The sequence below is a fragment of the Corvus brachyrhynchos genome, unplaced genomic scaffold (genome assembly GCF_000691975.1).
Source record: "Corvus brachyrhynchos isolate BGI_N302 unplaced genomic scaffold, ASM69197v1 scaffold115, whole genome shotgun sequence".
Classification (NCBI taxonomy): Eukaryota; Metazoa; Chordata; class Aves; order Passeriformes; family Corvidae; genus Corvus; species Corvus brachyrhynchos.
In genome coordinates this window covers 8185906-8201722 of record NW_008239553.1, presented here as the reverse complement: position 1 = coordinate 8201722, position 15817 = coordinate 8185906, and the positions used below count along the sequence as shown (strand labels likewise).

General features: G+C 37.9%; 1 protein-coding gene across 1 annotated transcript in view; it reads left to right on the top strand.

Moving 5' to 3' along the window:
- INO80 (INO80 complex subunit) overlaps positions 1-15817 on the top strand; it is a 64513-nt gene that overhangs the window by 15460 nt on the left and 33236 nt on the right. Inside the window, exons 10-25 of the mRNA XM_017741863.1 lie at positions 618-821; positions 2095-2290; positions 2480-2547; positions 2857-3066; positions 3657-3737; positions 4862-4957; positions 7538-7597; positions 8188-8330; positions 9626-9710; positions 10208-10325; positions 10708-10793; positions 11735-11902; positions 12349-12482; positions 13280-13347; positions 14462-14555; positions 15687-15815. Coding sequence (XP_017597352.1) covers positions 618-821; positions 2095-2290; positions 2480-2547; positions 2857-3066; positions 3657-3737; positions 4862-4957; positions 7538-7597; positions 8188-8330; positions 9626-9710; positions 10208-10325; positions 10708-10793; positions 11735-11902; positions 12349-12482; positions 13280-13347; positions 14462-14555; positions 15687-15815 — 1940 coding nt within the window. The remainder of the gene's footprint in view (positions 1-617; positions 822-2094; positions 2291-2479; positions 2548-2856; positions 3067-3656; positions 3738-4861; positions 4958-7537; positions 7598-8187; positions 8331-9625; positions 9711-10207; positions 10326-10707; positions 10794-11734; positions 11903-12348; positions 12483-13279; positions 13348-14461; positions 14556-15686; positions 15816-15817) is intronic.

Genomic DNA, 15817 nt, shown 5'->3' with positions numbered 1-15817 from the left:
TCTGTGTTAGAATTGTTGATGTGCAAATTTTAGTGGAGGAAAATAATGTGTCACAAACAACAAAAAAACCCAGCAATTTTTACCGTTATGACAATGACATCAATTTATTTATACTAGAACAAAAATTACATTTTCTTATGTTTTTTTGTGAAATGGTAGCAAGACTGTAGAATGCTCCCTCACTTTTCTTTGTATTAATGTGAACAGCATTGTGTTCCACCAATACTGCTATTGCAGGATTAAGTATATTCTTATTGAAAAGTGAGAAAAATAACTCTGGAAAAGTGTTAAAAAATAGGTGAGTCAGAGCTGTAGGCAAGACTTGAATTTTGTTCTTCTGAGTCCCTTTCAAGGACCTATCCTTCAGATGAGTCTTTTAAGTATTATGCCATGCTGAAACTGCCTTCAGGTTTTGTCTTCTCCATCATCTCAGCATTTTTTTGGAAGGTCATATTCTCTCACGCCATTTCAGAAGCATTGCTGCTGAGTAAAGTATCACAGTTTTTTCTCTTTTGAAGGATCAGACTTGGTTGTAATTAAATCCTGGTAAGTTTATTGCTGGCTTTCTTTACAATCTGCCCATTTTACCACTGTTCCCAAATCTTATTCCTGTCTAGCTTGCCCACCAGTGCATGAGGGAGGTACGTAGAGCTGCTATCCAAGCCCAGAAAAACTGTAAGGAAACTCTACCACGAGCACGTCGTCTCACCAAGGAGATGCTTCTCTATTGGAAAAAGTATGAAAAGGTGGAAAAAGAGCATCGGAAACGAGCTGAGAAGGAGGCTCTGGAGCAACGCAAGCTGGATGAGGAGATGAGAGAGGTATAGCAAAATAACAGATTGCTGATAATTAATCTGCTGAGGAGACACAGAAGTGACTAGATAATTTGAGTTTCTAAATCCAAGCCATGAAATTCAGTTATTTGTTCTGTTTCAGTGCTATTCCACATATTTCTTCTGCCATCTTCTTTTTCTTTACGTAATTCTTCTAATGTTAGCAAGAGGTAATTAAAAAAACACCTTCAAACTGCATAAATTCTTTATAATTGAGTGAAATTGAGGAAGGAATTAGAGAAGCAGTGCATGTCTCACAGACATACACAGCTCAATGTTGGTAAGGGCCAATGTTTTGTGATGGTTTGTTCATCTTTCTGGGTCCAGAAGGGAAGACACTTTTTCATTGACATTGAATTTTTTTCTGGTCCTTTTTTTCCGCTGCTGTAAACTGATACTGCCATTTATGTATGGGTCACAGAATTTTTCTGTGCTTGCTTTTTTGTTGGCCAACTGACAACTTCCTGAACTCCATTACAGAGTAAAAGGGATTGAATTTATGAAAGTTTCCTTGTAAAAGCTCTCTAGTGAATCTGTGGTTGTTACTTTATATGGGTATACCTTATATGAGGAAAGGTTGAATCTTTAGAATGCCTTATATTTAGTTTTATGCTTAAATTATGCTTGTATTTATTGTGTTCCTCTTATTCTTGCAAATTCATAAGCATTTTGTGAAGTTTTCTGCTCACTTAGATTAATAGACAAATTTTAACTGTTGCATTTTTTGCCAGAGCCTAAGGGTGAACAGAGCTTCTGCAATGTCTTGCTGAATGCTGAGTGATGATAATATCTCAACTGTAGTACCTATTGATGTATTTCATGTGTACTACCGTAATTCCTTCTACTAATAAGTAACAGAATGTGGGAGTCAGGTTGCCATGAGAGCATTTCTTAACTGCTGAGTTCTTGTACAATAAAGCGCTAAAATCCTGCTATTTATTGTTGATATATTAGTTCTTCAGTGTAAACAAAACATTTGAATTTTCTTTTATTATGGTTTTTTGTCATGATTACTGAATTTAAAAGAATTTTTTATTTACAACAATTTTATATTTTAATATAGATATTTATGGAGGTGGTCAGTGTTCTTATGTGCAACTAGTAATGTAGCACTTAGCACAGTGGTGCGTTTAATATAATCTAGATAGATTAGTTGTTGATACATTATTAGATGAATTTCTTTTGTTTAATTATATTTTAAACATTGAACTGTTGTCCTGTCTTTTTTTCCCCTTCATCTGTTTTCGGTAAATGCTCTTAGGCTAAGAGACAGCAGCGAAAACTTAACTTCCTGATTACACAAACTGAATTATATGCCCATTTTATGAGTCGTAAACGAGATATTGGACACGATGGGATACAGGAGGAAATCCTGCGCAAACTGGAGGACAGCTCTACCCAAAGGCAGATCGATATTGGTGGAGGAGTAGTGGTCAACATCACCCAAGAAGATTATGGTAAGTGATTCATTTATAGTCCTTTCCTTGCACTCTTTTGAAATTTACTGTACTGTGTTATGGTGCAAACTTAACAATTTTAAGCACAACATCCTTCTCTGCAAGAAGGACTACTGCAAATACTGGGATTTATCTGCGTGTTTGGGTGGTTACTGCTGCAGAGCTCTAACATGGGTGTGTTATTTTCAGATAGCAACTATTACAAGGCCCAAGCTCTGAAGAATGCTGAGGATGCTTACCAGATTCATCAGGCCCGGGTATGTATTTTTTGGATCCATGAAGTAGAAGAGAAAGCAAAGTAATTGGCAGAGGCCAAAGTACCAGGATCTTTCATAGCAGCCAAGTCAAATAGATTAATCCTGGGGGCCAGATTTGAATTTAATTCATTTTGTGCTAAACAAGTAGAAAACCAGAGTATAAAGATTGGGCTATAGGAACAGGCTCATTTTTTCATGGTTTCTGGTGAGTATTGTGTCTTAAAGTGAGTTGTAAAGCCTTTTGCTTTACAGTTTCTTGATAAGGTAATGTATTCACCATCTTATGCATACCTTCCTCTTCCTGTTTAGACCAGATCATTTGATGAAGATGCAAAGGAGAGCCGGGCAGCTGCTCTACGGGCTGCTAACAAGTCTGGTACTGGATTTGGAGAGAGTTACAGTTTGGCAAACCCATCTATTCGAGCAGGAGAAGACATTCCACAGCCTACCATTTTCAATGGAAAACTGAAAGGTTATCAACTGAAAGGCATGAATTGGCTGGCCAACCTATATGAGCAGGTATGTTAGTACATCTTGCAAATTTTTAAAACTTCTGGGATTATTTAAGTCAGTAGAGTAACGTTGGCCAAAAGAATGTCCTGTTTTTAAAAATAGACTGTTTATAGTTGATCTTTAATGTATTTGGAAGAAAGGAAAATACTAGGTAGGCTGCATGCCAGTGTTCTTGATTATTTAGAACATAACAGCTTTGAATGGGGCATTGAGTTCAGTATTCTTGTGTGGTTTGTACAACTGTTCATCACTTAGATCATACATGGAGGAGACTTTTGCTGTTTGGAATTGTGTACTGTTTCAGGCTTGGGTCAGCTGGTAAACTGCAGGCAGTCTTGTCCTTATGAGTGTGCCCGGGTCACTATGGGATCATGAAGTGCAGAGAGGCTTAGGGGAGGAATTGGACTGAGGGATGAAAGAAATACAGTTGAGACCAATTACCTCTCAGGAGCAGATGTAAGAGATGATAAAGTTTCGGAGTGTCAGAGTTGTTACAGTGGGGCTGTTCCCCCTAAATCTAGTGGCAGCTGTTCTGCCAGTCCTTTGTGGATTAAAAAGTAGTAAAGTGAAGGTGTTTATTTATGGATCTTTTGCAGGGCATCAATGGAATCCTGGCAGATGAAATGGGTCTGGGTAAAACAGTACAAAGTATTGCTCTCCTTGCACATCTGGCTGAGGTAGGTGGATTATAGCTTGTTCCTGGGTAGTCTGCTCAATAGAAGATGCATACTTTTCACATGTTGCATGGATTACAAAGCTTAAATGTCTTAAAAAGTGTTGTATACATTGTTTTCAAGTGAGCCATTGAAATAGTTGTAAATATGTGTGTATGTCTGTACTTCAGAGTTTTCATTTATTCAGAGAGTATTATCTTCTCACTTGCACTGAATATAAAAGCCTCAGGAGAGAACAAGTTGTATACTTGATGGTTCACTGAGTTTTATATATCAAAGGGCTCAAATTCTGAGCTTCATGACAATTAGCATTAATTTCCATATTTCAGTGGGGTTTTTTAGGAAGCATAGTGATTCTTCTGTGCCAGGGCAGACAAACAAAGTAAGCAACAGGAACTTGCTTCTTCATGCAGAAATATGTACATTTATTTCAAAAAAATAAAGGTTGGCTGCAATCAAGTCAGTTGCCCTAGGTAGGACATATCAATGAAGGGATACTAGAAGCAAAATTAGCTGCACTAGTGACCAAGTGACAATTGTGTGCATTTCTTTATGTTCCTGGTAGTGTTGGCCAAAATACTGTAAAGGTAATGCAGAGCTGAAGGCTCTTAAGCTCATCTCTGTGGAAGAAATAAGAAGATAAGCTTGTCTCCCTGTGACACTGCACCTTGAGGTTTTTGGAAGGTTACACACAGCTTTATTTTTCCTGCCTCTCCCTTATGAGGGCAAGCTTGTAACTGCTAATATATTGATGGATCAGCTCAGTTGTTCACCAGAGGGTGTTGTAATGTGTGATGTGGCAGAGCAAAGCTTTTCAATGCCATCTGAAGTTCTTTTCCTTATGAATATGACAGGGGCTGTTTGTAACATGAAGGTGGCCACTCTCAGAAACAAAGGAGTTTGTTCTGGGAACAACTTCACTGTTATGAAATAAGTCTTGGTTAAACATTAGATCTGCTCTGATTTTGTATCACCCTGCTGTGCTGGGAGAGTTTTGCTAGGTTGCATACAGTTCCCTCTTGTGTAGCCACTGTCATTCAGTAGATGTAAAGCCCTATCAAACCATCTCTATATCAGTTCCGTTCAATTATTTTTTTTTAATTTAATTTTTTATGTGTTTTTTCCAGAGGGAGAATATCTGGGGACCTTTTTTAATAATTTCACCTGCCTCTACACTGAACAACTGGCACCAGGAGTTTGCCAGATTTGTACCTAAATTTAAGGTAATAAACGTGTCCAAGGAAGTTCTTTCTGTTTTCTGAAGAGCAAACCGTTTTGTTCTCCTGAGTTCTGTGTCACATCTGGGTGCTTACTGACCTTGGAATATGAAACTCTGTAATGAGCCTGTTTCTGATACTTTTTTCCATCATCCTGTTTTTTTCTGGAGTGTTCAGTTATCTAGGGCTTAAAAATATTCTTACTTTAATCACATGATTTTCATTTTGCATCAGCTTAAAGACACCTTCTCAGTAAGGAATTGTAGTAGGTCAGCAAGTGGATGTATAATTTTAACATATGGGTCTGGCAGCAGAACCAGGAATTACATACCAAGTTTTATATAATGTCTTTAGGGTTAGAGCTGTGTTTTCAGTCATTCATATGAATTTGAGTCAGATAAAGATTGTATGTGAACAAACTCTAAACAGGTGAGAGGGAGGCAAAATGTAGTTGTTACAGAAAAACAGAACAACCATGGACATACAAGTTAATAACAAAAAGGAGAGAAATGAAGCACAAATAGATAAGAACAAGAAGATTAGAAGAAAACAAATTGAGTTTTTCTGGTATATTGTGAATGCGAAAACATAGTAAATAGAAATAGTAAATAGTAAATTAGAAAGCAAGGAACTACCAGTTACTGAAAAACAAGCTGCTTACCTGTCTCCCACTGGAAAACGTTGAAGTGTTGCAAAGGAAAATTTGAAAATAAATGTGTACTGCTAAAACAGTGCTGGAATTCCAGAATTCATGATAGACAAAAGCGTCAGAAGTTGCAGTTACACCTGCGAAGAGGAACAGATCACAGTTTAAGTATTTGGGTTGTTAACACAGTAACCTTTGATATGAAGAAGTCTTGATTGGGTTCTTTTTAAACATCAGATTTTCCTTTTTACAGAAAACAGTAGAAGACGCCTAGTTATGAGCAACCAGTATACCAGTAACATCAGGCTAATTGTTTGAATGTCTTGGCTACTTAAATAAGTGCAGGAAAAAAAACTTGAAAGTATTACTATAGGTGATATTTGATTTCTTGATCTGGGGCAGGGCAGTGTTAAAGGAGTTAGCTTTTACCAAGTAGAGAGATCCCTCATGAGACTTTTGTTGGTTGAGGGTGTGTATAGTTTGAGGTATCTGCATGAGGAGAAGTTGTGCTAGAGCACAGTTCAGTACTGGATTATTCAAGTGACTTATATTTTGGAATAAAATGGCATTATTGAGCCTTTGAAGCAACTAACGAAGAAATACAAACACTTCTGTTATTGAGGAGGTACTCAGAAAAAAAACCCCAAAACAACCTAAAAATAATCTGTTCATGTATTTTCATAGCCCAAAATAATAGGGGCTCTTGATTAGAAAACTTGAGAGCTGTTGGACATTCTATATACTTTCTCTCACTTCCTTTGATCAGTTCATTATATAGAATAGGCAAGCAACTGTTTATGCTTTCTCCTTCTCAGGAATGAAATACAGAAAATGTTTGAAAAATGCAGTCAGGATGCTTGTGAAAAGATAGTTTTCTCTTTTTTGACTTAAACCCCAAACTGTTTATATCATTGTATAGCTGTTCTTTCGCATGCTGATCTTACTGCATGCCAATGTTCACCCCATTCATGGAACAAAACATGTTTTAAAAAGAAATTCTCTAAACTTACTGTCACATGTTTACAACTTCGATCAATCTTCTTCAACCAGTTTTTTTTTCTGCCTCTAATCAAACAGAAGTGTGCAGTCAGTTTTGCTTGTAGTAAATCAGAGTGAATTTATGTCCATGGCAGAATATGTAAACTAAAAGACAAATCACTTCTCGATCCATCTGGTTTTTTTGAAAGCATCCTTATTTTAGAACAGTAGGAAGAATATTCGATTAAAGGCTTTTGGAACCTGTCAGTTGAAGCTGTAGGACTTTTTACCGCCTCAGAAAGCAGCATTCTTCCTCCCTCCCAGACCTCCCAGTGTTAGCTGACTGTAGTCCTTCCATCAGGCAGGAGATGGCAGTACAATGTTATTAACCAGTGGCAGGAATCGATGCTCTGCAGAGGTCTGAGTTAATAGGACCCATGACATTTTGAACGGTAGATAGTTTAACAGATTTCTCTGGCAGTAGTGCTTGCTTTTAAAATTCTTATATTAAATATATCCAGGCCAGACATTTTAACTTCATCTCAGGTTTTTGGGGTCAGTTCTGAAATACAAAGTACGGGGTTGTTAAACAGGACAACAAGCCCTCTAGTCCTCTAAGTTTAACTGTAGCAGTTAAGTGCAGACCTCTTTCTTACATAAGCGAAGTATAATTTTTAACTTTTAGAAAAGCCTAGCTAGAAGGTATAACATGCTAATGGGCATTTGTAGATTCTCAGCATAGCTTGATCAGGCCACAAGTTGCTTGATACATTTTCCTGGAATGCTCTGTTTTAAAGTATTTTTAAATGCTTTCTGGTTTTTCTGTGTGGTGAAAAAGATGATTTCCCTTTTTGTTGTTTTGGAGAAAGAGATATGTCACTTTGTAGACTACAGATGATGAAATTTTAGAGCTGGTGTCTTTGTTTGAAAATAATGTCTTTCTATTTATTTTACTGTTGCAGGTGCTACCTTATTGGGGAAATCCTCATGATAGAAAGGTGATCAGGAAGTTCTGGAGTCAGGTAATACCAGCATGAACGTGTGCTTTGGCCACCTTTCTCTGTGCTGGGTAAACCAAAGCCTGTTGCTACACGTCACCAAACTAAACGATGTGTGGATGCAGAGTTTTTTCATCCCTGTAGTAGCATTTTCATTAAGATAATGAGGTGGAAGACTTCTCTTGTGCTGAACAGCAATACCATACAGGACAATTCAATGCAGTGTGGAGCTGAGATGAAGGAACTAGAGCTCTGTAAATGAAGCAGGAAGTTTTGGTGTCAAGGACTGTTTATTCTGTTTGAGTAACCTAACTCAGGGTGCCGTAATCCAGAATCCCTGCAGGCCTGTCAGATTGTTCCTGATTTAACAATAGCATTTTGTAGGGTTCAGTACCTGGGTCTTGTCTTGCATGTTAAGAAGCGTCTGAAATTGTTCAAGGGCTGAAGTCCAGGTCCACTAGTTGAGTAACTCTGATATAATTAATTTAGAAAGTCAGCTGAGGAAAGTGTAGTAGTAATGAGAAGATTGTAAAACAGAATTCTGAAATGACAGTGAACTCTTGACCGTGTATTCACATTGTGTGGGGCATTTGTTTCTCCTTTTGTGGTTACAGAAGACATTGTATACTCAGGATGCTCCTTTCCATGTGGTAATCACCAGTTACCAGCTGGTAGTGCAGGATGTGAAGTATTTCCAGCGAGTGAAGTGGCAGTATATGGTGCTGGATGAAGCACAAGCACTCAAGAGTAGCTCCAGGTAATAAACTAACTGGAACAAAAGTCTTCTCTCTGCATCAGCCTCTTGGAGGAATATCAAGAAAGCATCAAGAGGAAATAAACTTACAGAAGTTAAGATTGACACACATAAGATCCCTTAAGTACCTAACCTAGTTAAATATCTATATAACTCTCTGACACTGGATTGATTCATTACGTTTTTTGCATTTAGATTTTCCAGATATGTAGAATGTAATTAAAAAATAGCTGTGGAGCAGAAACTTTGTATAGAGTACAGGAGAGTTAAACAAAACACTGGAACGCTGTTCACTTTCCCTCCTGACTACTCACAAAATTCCACCTGGTGAATGGTCTGTAGTCTTTAGCTTATATTGCTTATATTGGCTCCATTAAATGCAGTGTTTTGATTCCTTGTTCAGTGGCACTTCCAGACGTGAATGAAGGTCAGAACCCCATGAATACTGTTGGCTGCAATAAAGCCCAATCTGTGTCATGAGACTCTATGCCAGAAAATTTTCTGTTTGTTTTCAAGTAATGGATTTGTCCGTCTTTACTTTTGCAATTGCTTTCCCATAACCTTTGTCCAAGTTGCCACTGTACACAGTAAGTTGAGGACTGCTTTAGATGTAGGCTCATTCTGACTGAAGTTTGTCTCTTCAGCATTCTTGGGAAACCACCCCTCTAAGAGGATTTTAATGAATAGCTCAGCACTCCTGCCACAGTAGCCTATACATTTCCTCTTGTAAAGTCTGAAAAATACATGACATTCTGATTCAAAATAACTGTTTCTTTTGCAAAGTTAATTATTCTGATAATGAGATTTTATTAGTAAGCATTTGTTTTAAAAATAAGTAAAAAGGTACTTAGAAAAATAAAATAAATTATGCTTCTTTCTTCTTGGTAAAGCAGAAAAACGTGTCTGCTTCAGCATGTTCTGGGGAAAGTAAGAACATGAGGGAATAGAGGAAGCATCACTGACAGAGGTACAGAGCTGTAAAACTGTCCTTGCACCATAATCTAGTTGCTGTATTAGATTTAAGGAGTAGGTCCCACCAGATCTTGGCTTGCTTGGTCTGGGTTAAGGCTAGAATGCTTCTTTTTTTTTTTTTTTTTTTTTTTTTTTAATTTGAAAAAGGCTGCTTTTTCCTCTAGTTGTCTTTTGAAAGAATGGGGAACAGCTGTAATAGTTTTGTCCAGTGACTTCCAAAGCTCATTTGGGAAACTCAGTGAAAGCAATTGGTCTTAAAATACCTTATGCTTCATATCATTCTACAGTTTTCTCTAGAAATGATTTTTCCTGCTTTTATTCATCAGTGTTCGTTGGAAAATCCTACTGCAGTTCCAGTGTCGAAACAGATTGTTGTTGACTGGGACCCCAATCCAGAACACGATGGCTGAGGTACTCGGAAGCTCACAAGAGTGGATTTTTTTTTTATAACAAGAATACATACTACGTATATGTGAACAGTTGAGAAACTTGTTGTATTTGTGTGGTTGTGGGATCCTGCTTGTAGCAAACCACTGGCAAACAAACGTAAGATCAGCTCTGGGAGGGAAAAATATGGAAACTTGCTACACATTCAAATAAAACTAAAACTAAAGATATTTGAAGTAATACTTAGATTACAGGATGAAAGCTAATTGTAGTGACTTTTCCTTTTGTTGGCTGAAGTAATTGTGCTGTGTTTCTTACTGCTTTCTAATGGGGTTTTGTTAAGTTGATATTTGTGGCATTTTTTGGGGAGGTGGGAAGAGAATGCAGCTGGGTTTTTTTTTAATTTTGCCATATCTCATGTTCTAGTAAAGCGATTTTGAGCTGCAAGGATTTGGAATCCCCAATTACCTTGTCCGCAGTAGGATGACTTGATGATCCAGTGTTTTCTCCTTTCCTTTTAGCTGTGGGCCCTGCTGCATTTTATCATGCCAACACTGTTTGATTCCCATGAGGAGTTCAATGAGTGGTTTTCTAAGGACATAGAGAGCCATGCAGAGAACAAATCTGCCATTGATGAGAGTGAGTGCAGTGTGTAACTGCTGTCATTTTTATATTAAGAATCTGTTTCCTTTTCAAACTAACAATGGCTAACTTTCTATGAGATATGGCATCTAAAGCTGAAGATGCATAATGGGATTGGAACATTATTGGGTTGTTGTTGATAGTTTATGTTAAATTTTGTGTTTCTCACTGTAGTATTGCATGTGTAATGAATAGAAAAACAGTGTAGCACAGCACTCATTTAAAAAAAAATCAACAGAGAAGTATCAACTCTATGCTGTAAGAAGTCACATGGGGGGAAATGGCTGAGCAGTAAGGGACTGCATTTGTGGTAAAACACCATATAATTTTCTTCCTTAATGAAGTAATTGTTCTTTCTTGCCCCTTCTCTTTATTTCAGACCAGCTATCCCGCTTGCACATGATCCTGAAGCCTTTCATGTTGAGAAGAATCAAGAAGGATGTGGAAAATGAACTGTCAGATAAGGTGAGAAAAAGGATTTCTCTGGAATGAGTATTACAGCTGTATTGTCATGGCTCTGTTCTCTTATCTGGTTTTTGCTAACTTGTTTGTCAGTCTGCATACCTGGAATTTCACTGTAGACTTTTCTTGGACCTTTGCTTTCTTACACCACATCCCAGCAATGTCATTAGATTTGAATGTAACTGAAGAACCCCTAATTAACAAACTTCTTTTCTAGGGAAAGCATTTTGTTACCAGTTAAAAATGGAATCGTTAGCTTGACAGAAGTATCACTAATGGCAATGAAGGAGATTGATAAACATTTCCAGTTGTCTTTGTGAAGGATTTGGCATGGGTTTAGGAATTTTTTTTTGCTTGTCTGTACAGAGTGAGAAATACACAGTGGCAACATCATATTCTTCTCTCTTATCAGTCTCTTAATTTCACGCGGATGTTAGCAATACTAGATGATCTTGTTGCCAACAGTCCCCAGGTTTTGGCACCATTGGCTGAGAGACATCTGGTTTGTTCTGATGTGCTTATTTCAGTGGACTTCCCACGGCCACTGTTGTTGTGCAATGCACCCATCGCTGTTGTTGGCTGCTGACACTCCTTATCGCTGCTCTAAGTGGGGAACTGTAGGATGGTAGAATTGAAGTCAGATTTTAAACTGATCAGCTGCAGAGGTGTGATGTTTTCACAGCTTCTTAAGAATCTGTCTGTTTACTTAGTTGTGTTCATGTACTTTTAAAGGTCTGTCTCCTACATCATTACCTAAGCTGTCCAAAACCCCCCTATCAGTTAAGTCCTTTCCAAGTTAGATCTTGAAAGGCAGATCTGAATGCAACTGCCTATAAATGTATTTTTTGAGAAAGCTTGTGTTTTTCTCAAGGTGTTTCTCTCAGCTTTATGTACATTAATATTTCAGAGATATAAATGGCTAAATCTTCATTGTCATTTTGCAGATTGAAATTCTTATGTACTGCCAGCAGACAAGTCGACAGAAGCTCTTGTACCAAGCTCTGAAAAACAAAATCTCTATTGATGACCTCCTGCAGTCATCAATGGGCACTACTCAGCAAGCACAGACCACCACTAGTAGTCTCATGAATCTAGTCATGCAGTTCAGGAAGGTAAGGCTATTTTAAATAATAATTTTTGAGAAGTATAATCATTTGTTAGCACAGAACTAAAATATGGCTTCTAGAAAACACCATATAAAAAAATTTCTGGCATAGGCAAGCAAGCTTGCGTGCAGCTCAGTTGTGTTTCGGATGCAGTGTAGCATGATGTTGGGTGAAGAAGAGCTTTAGCCAAATGGTGCATGCATCTGCTGACTTGTTTGGTTACAAAGGTTGGTTTGGTTGAAGGAAGCCATTCACTTGAGAAGAAGAGGCAATAGCTGTTATGTGAATAGGAAAGGGTATGATGCCATATTCAAATTTGAACTGATACACTAAAATGGCCATGCAATATTAAGCAATACTAAAGTTTTAGTGATCATTGGTCACGGTTGATTTGGGATGTAGATGCTGCAAGTTGATTCCTCCCAGCTTTTGACATGCTCTCTTCCTTACAGGTGTGCAATCACCCAGAGCTGTTTGAGCGACAGGAAACTTGGTCTCCATTTCACATCTCCCTAAAGCCATACCAGATATCCAAGTTCATCTACCGTCATGGGCAGATCAGGGTCTTTAACCACTCACGGGACAGGCAAGCCTATTCCACTTCCTATCCAGTTTAGCTTATTAAGTATTATTACTTACACTTATTTTATCTTTGTAGGTGCTAATTAAATCCCTTATCTGGTGTATTTAAATGACATTGGCTGAGCAGTCCATTTCCTTTTAGTCATTCACCTGTTAAACATCAGATATAGATGCTCTTTCTTGGTGGAATCCTAATCACAGAATATCCCTTTGATTGAGTAAGAAAGCCAGGAAAAGGAATTTAGAGTTGTTGCTGATGATGTGTGGTAGAATTAAGCTTTAAAAGATTCTTAAAACAAAAAAACCTCACGTGATTTCCCTTCAGTGAGCTTTTACATACAAGGAAGCTATCTGTATCTGTTGCAACATGGTGTCACATGAGCGTCTGCTAGTGCCTTGACAGCTTTTAATGCTCACCTTGGATGAGGACAATCTGCCCAAGTGCAGTTTGCTGTCTTCTCCAGCCGTAGCAATTCTTGATTAATTTTGTCTGCATTCAGTTATGAAAAGTGCTCAGGGAAGAGATGAGAAAGACATGTATGAAGACTAGGTCAGCTTTTCTAGAGCATATAATGCAGTTCCACAACAATGGTGTGTCTCAGTGTCAAATTAGCAGCAGTGCATGTAGACTGATGACACTTCCCTTCTACTGCCATGCAATTCCACATATTCAGAGTGCAAAAATACTTACAGTGGAGAGTCAATGGCTACTCTGGATCTTCTGCTGATTGTGTGATTGAACATGTTAAGTGTTAACACCTTCTTAGTGATGATGTTTGCTTTTGTTGCTTTCATTTTCAGGTGGTTACGGGTTTTACTTTCGCCATTTGCACCAGACCACATCCAGCAGTCTCTCTTCCATAGGAAGGGTAGGTTTACAGTCCTGGGAAGCAGGCTGGGTTTTAATATGTCCTCTTCAGGGAGAAGGACTGAGAGGCCAGATTAATTAGTTCTCTGAGATAATCTGATCAAAACTTGTTAGAATTTTGTTAGTGTTTATACATATATTTCCTTTGCGCAGAGAGGAAAGGATGGAAAGTGGCTGGAAGAACAATCTGTGGATAACTTGTTATTTGGTTACTGCTTAATCCCAGTTCAGTATCTTAATTCAGTCTGTCTTGTTTTAACTTGCTTCAAGACATTAGTGCTGCCTTTTTAGTCTAATGTGAATTTTTCACAGATTCAGTTATAAGAAATCTTGGATTCATTTCAGTACATTATGTGTAGTATCTTAAACTGCCAGCTTTCAACTGGAAACTAGATGAGATGCCAGTGACCCAGAATCTATCAATGAGCAAAAACGCCAGAAAAGCTGCTTATATTGACAGATACAATTTATTATAGATGATTGAATATTTTTCCTACAAGAGCTAATTAGATCACTCAGCTACTGGGATGGGAAAAGCTTCCGATGTAAAAAGCAAGAGAGGTAGTGGCTGCATTACTGTGCTAAAATCTGTTAGCATGGACCTGTTCAGCTGCTATTGGGGCTATGCAATGCACATGGGTGGGCCAGCAAGGCTTTTCTCTACCAATTTCTGCATCTCCTTCTAACCCGTTTGACTTTCTGGATGAGAGGGAGCATGCGAGACAGGCATCCAGAGGCATGCATGTTCTTGTCGGCTGTCTGGAGGATATGTGTTCGAATTTGCAAATATGCACGCTGCCTATTGATTCTTAATAAGTAGAACAAATGTTCTTACTGTCTGCACTTGGGCCTAAAATGTATTTTGTTTTTTTGGTAAGCACTCTTCTCTTGCCCACACTGGAAAATGAGCTGGAATGTGGGGTCAGGCAACAGAGATTCAGATGGAATTTTCAGTATTTCTAAAAGATCTAGGTTAAATTAGAGTCTTCTGTTTACTTGCCTAAATTTGTCACGAGCTGTAGAGTGTGTATCCTGAATTTATGAAGCAAGTTTAGTTTTCAGCTGTGAGTGTCTGTGAAATGTGTTGGCCTAACTTCAGTTTTTCTGTGAACTAGGCATCAACGAAGAAAGCTGTTTTTCTTTCCTCCGATTTATTGATGTCTCTCCAGCAGAAATGGCAAACCTTATGAATCAGGGACATTTAGCCAGGTAAGGACAACTTTTTTTTTCCCTCTTTTAGTAATTACAAGAAAAGTACAGATGATATCAGATGATACCTGCATTTTCTATGCCTCCTAATATTATAATTTCTCTGTCATTATCTAATACCAGAACAATGTCTAGAGTGTTCCTCCAAGTATTGGGCACCATTAGGCAATGCAATTTTTATGCCCCTGTCACAAGAAATGCTGCATTACAAAGAATTGACATTGTAAATACACAAGATGGTCAAAGGGCAAAAGGAGAGTTTGCTTAGGGTCATGCTGCAGGTTGCTGGCATTAACAAACTCAAAATCCAGACTTTGGAAGGTCAGTTCAGTGCAATTCTTACCAGTTGCAATTGAGCGTACGTTTTAAACACGTGGAATAAGCTTGTGGTGTGGTAGTTGTTCTTCAGTCCTGAGCCATATTGCCTACTTTCCACATGTCTTGTTTTTAATATGGAATGGAATTCTGAGGCGTAGGCTTAGAACTGTGGATTTATAGCATCATGAACTGTATTATCTCGAAAGGAGAGGTGATCTTTTTAAGTTATAGTGTACTCTGTAAAGGACTCTGAGTCAAGTAAGATAGTGACTGTAAGAAATTGGAGATTAAAAGCAAGTCTTTATTAATAAATAGAGATGTTTTGCTTAGGGCTTTGTAAGTGTAATATTCTTTTCTTGTTATGGTTATTTTGAATTACTGTTTCTTGACTGCACTACAGCAACATAATTCAGATTTCTCTTGGTATATCTCAATAGTCTTTATGATAAATTCTGCATTCATTACACAGGTTGTTATGCATAATTTATATGTAGAGCAATTTACAGAGAAGTCAGAGTGCAATTTTAAATAGTAGTGGCTAACTGGGGCTTGGCCCTTTTAGATAAAGTGCTTCGAAGTGTATCTTGATTTAGTCACTTAGATTCAGTTAAGTCACCTCAGAAAAAATCGAAATCAGGGTAATATAATTGGATGATGTCGAGCAAAAATTATTTTCTTTAAGTCAGGACACTGTAAGCCTGATACGCTGAAAAAAACCAAAACATTTCTGTCAAATAGAGTTATGCTGTAAATATACTCAAGCCTTTCTTTCACAAAGCAGTGAATAAATGTTTCTCCTGTGTTTTGTTGCAGATGGTTAGCTCTTTTCCTGTCTCTGAAAGCATCCTACAGGCTCCATCACATGCGCTCCTGGATGGAGACTGAGGAGGACAAAGAGCAGGGATCATGTTTTTTGAGGAACAGGGATTTCTTGCTTGATGTAA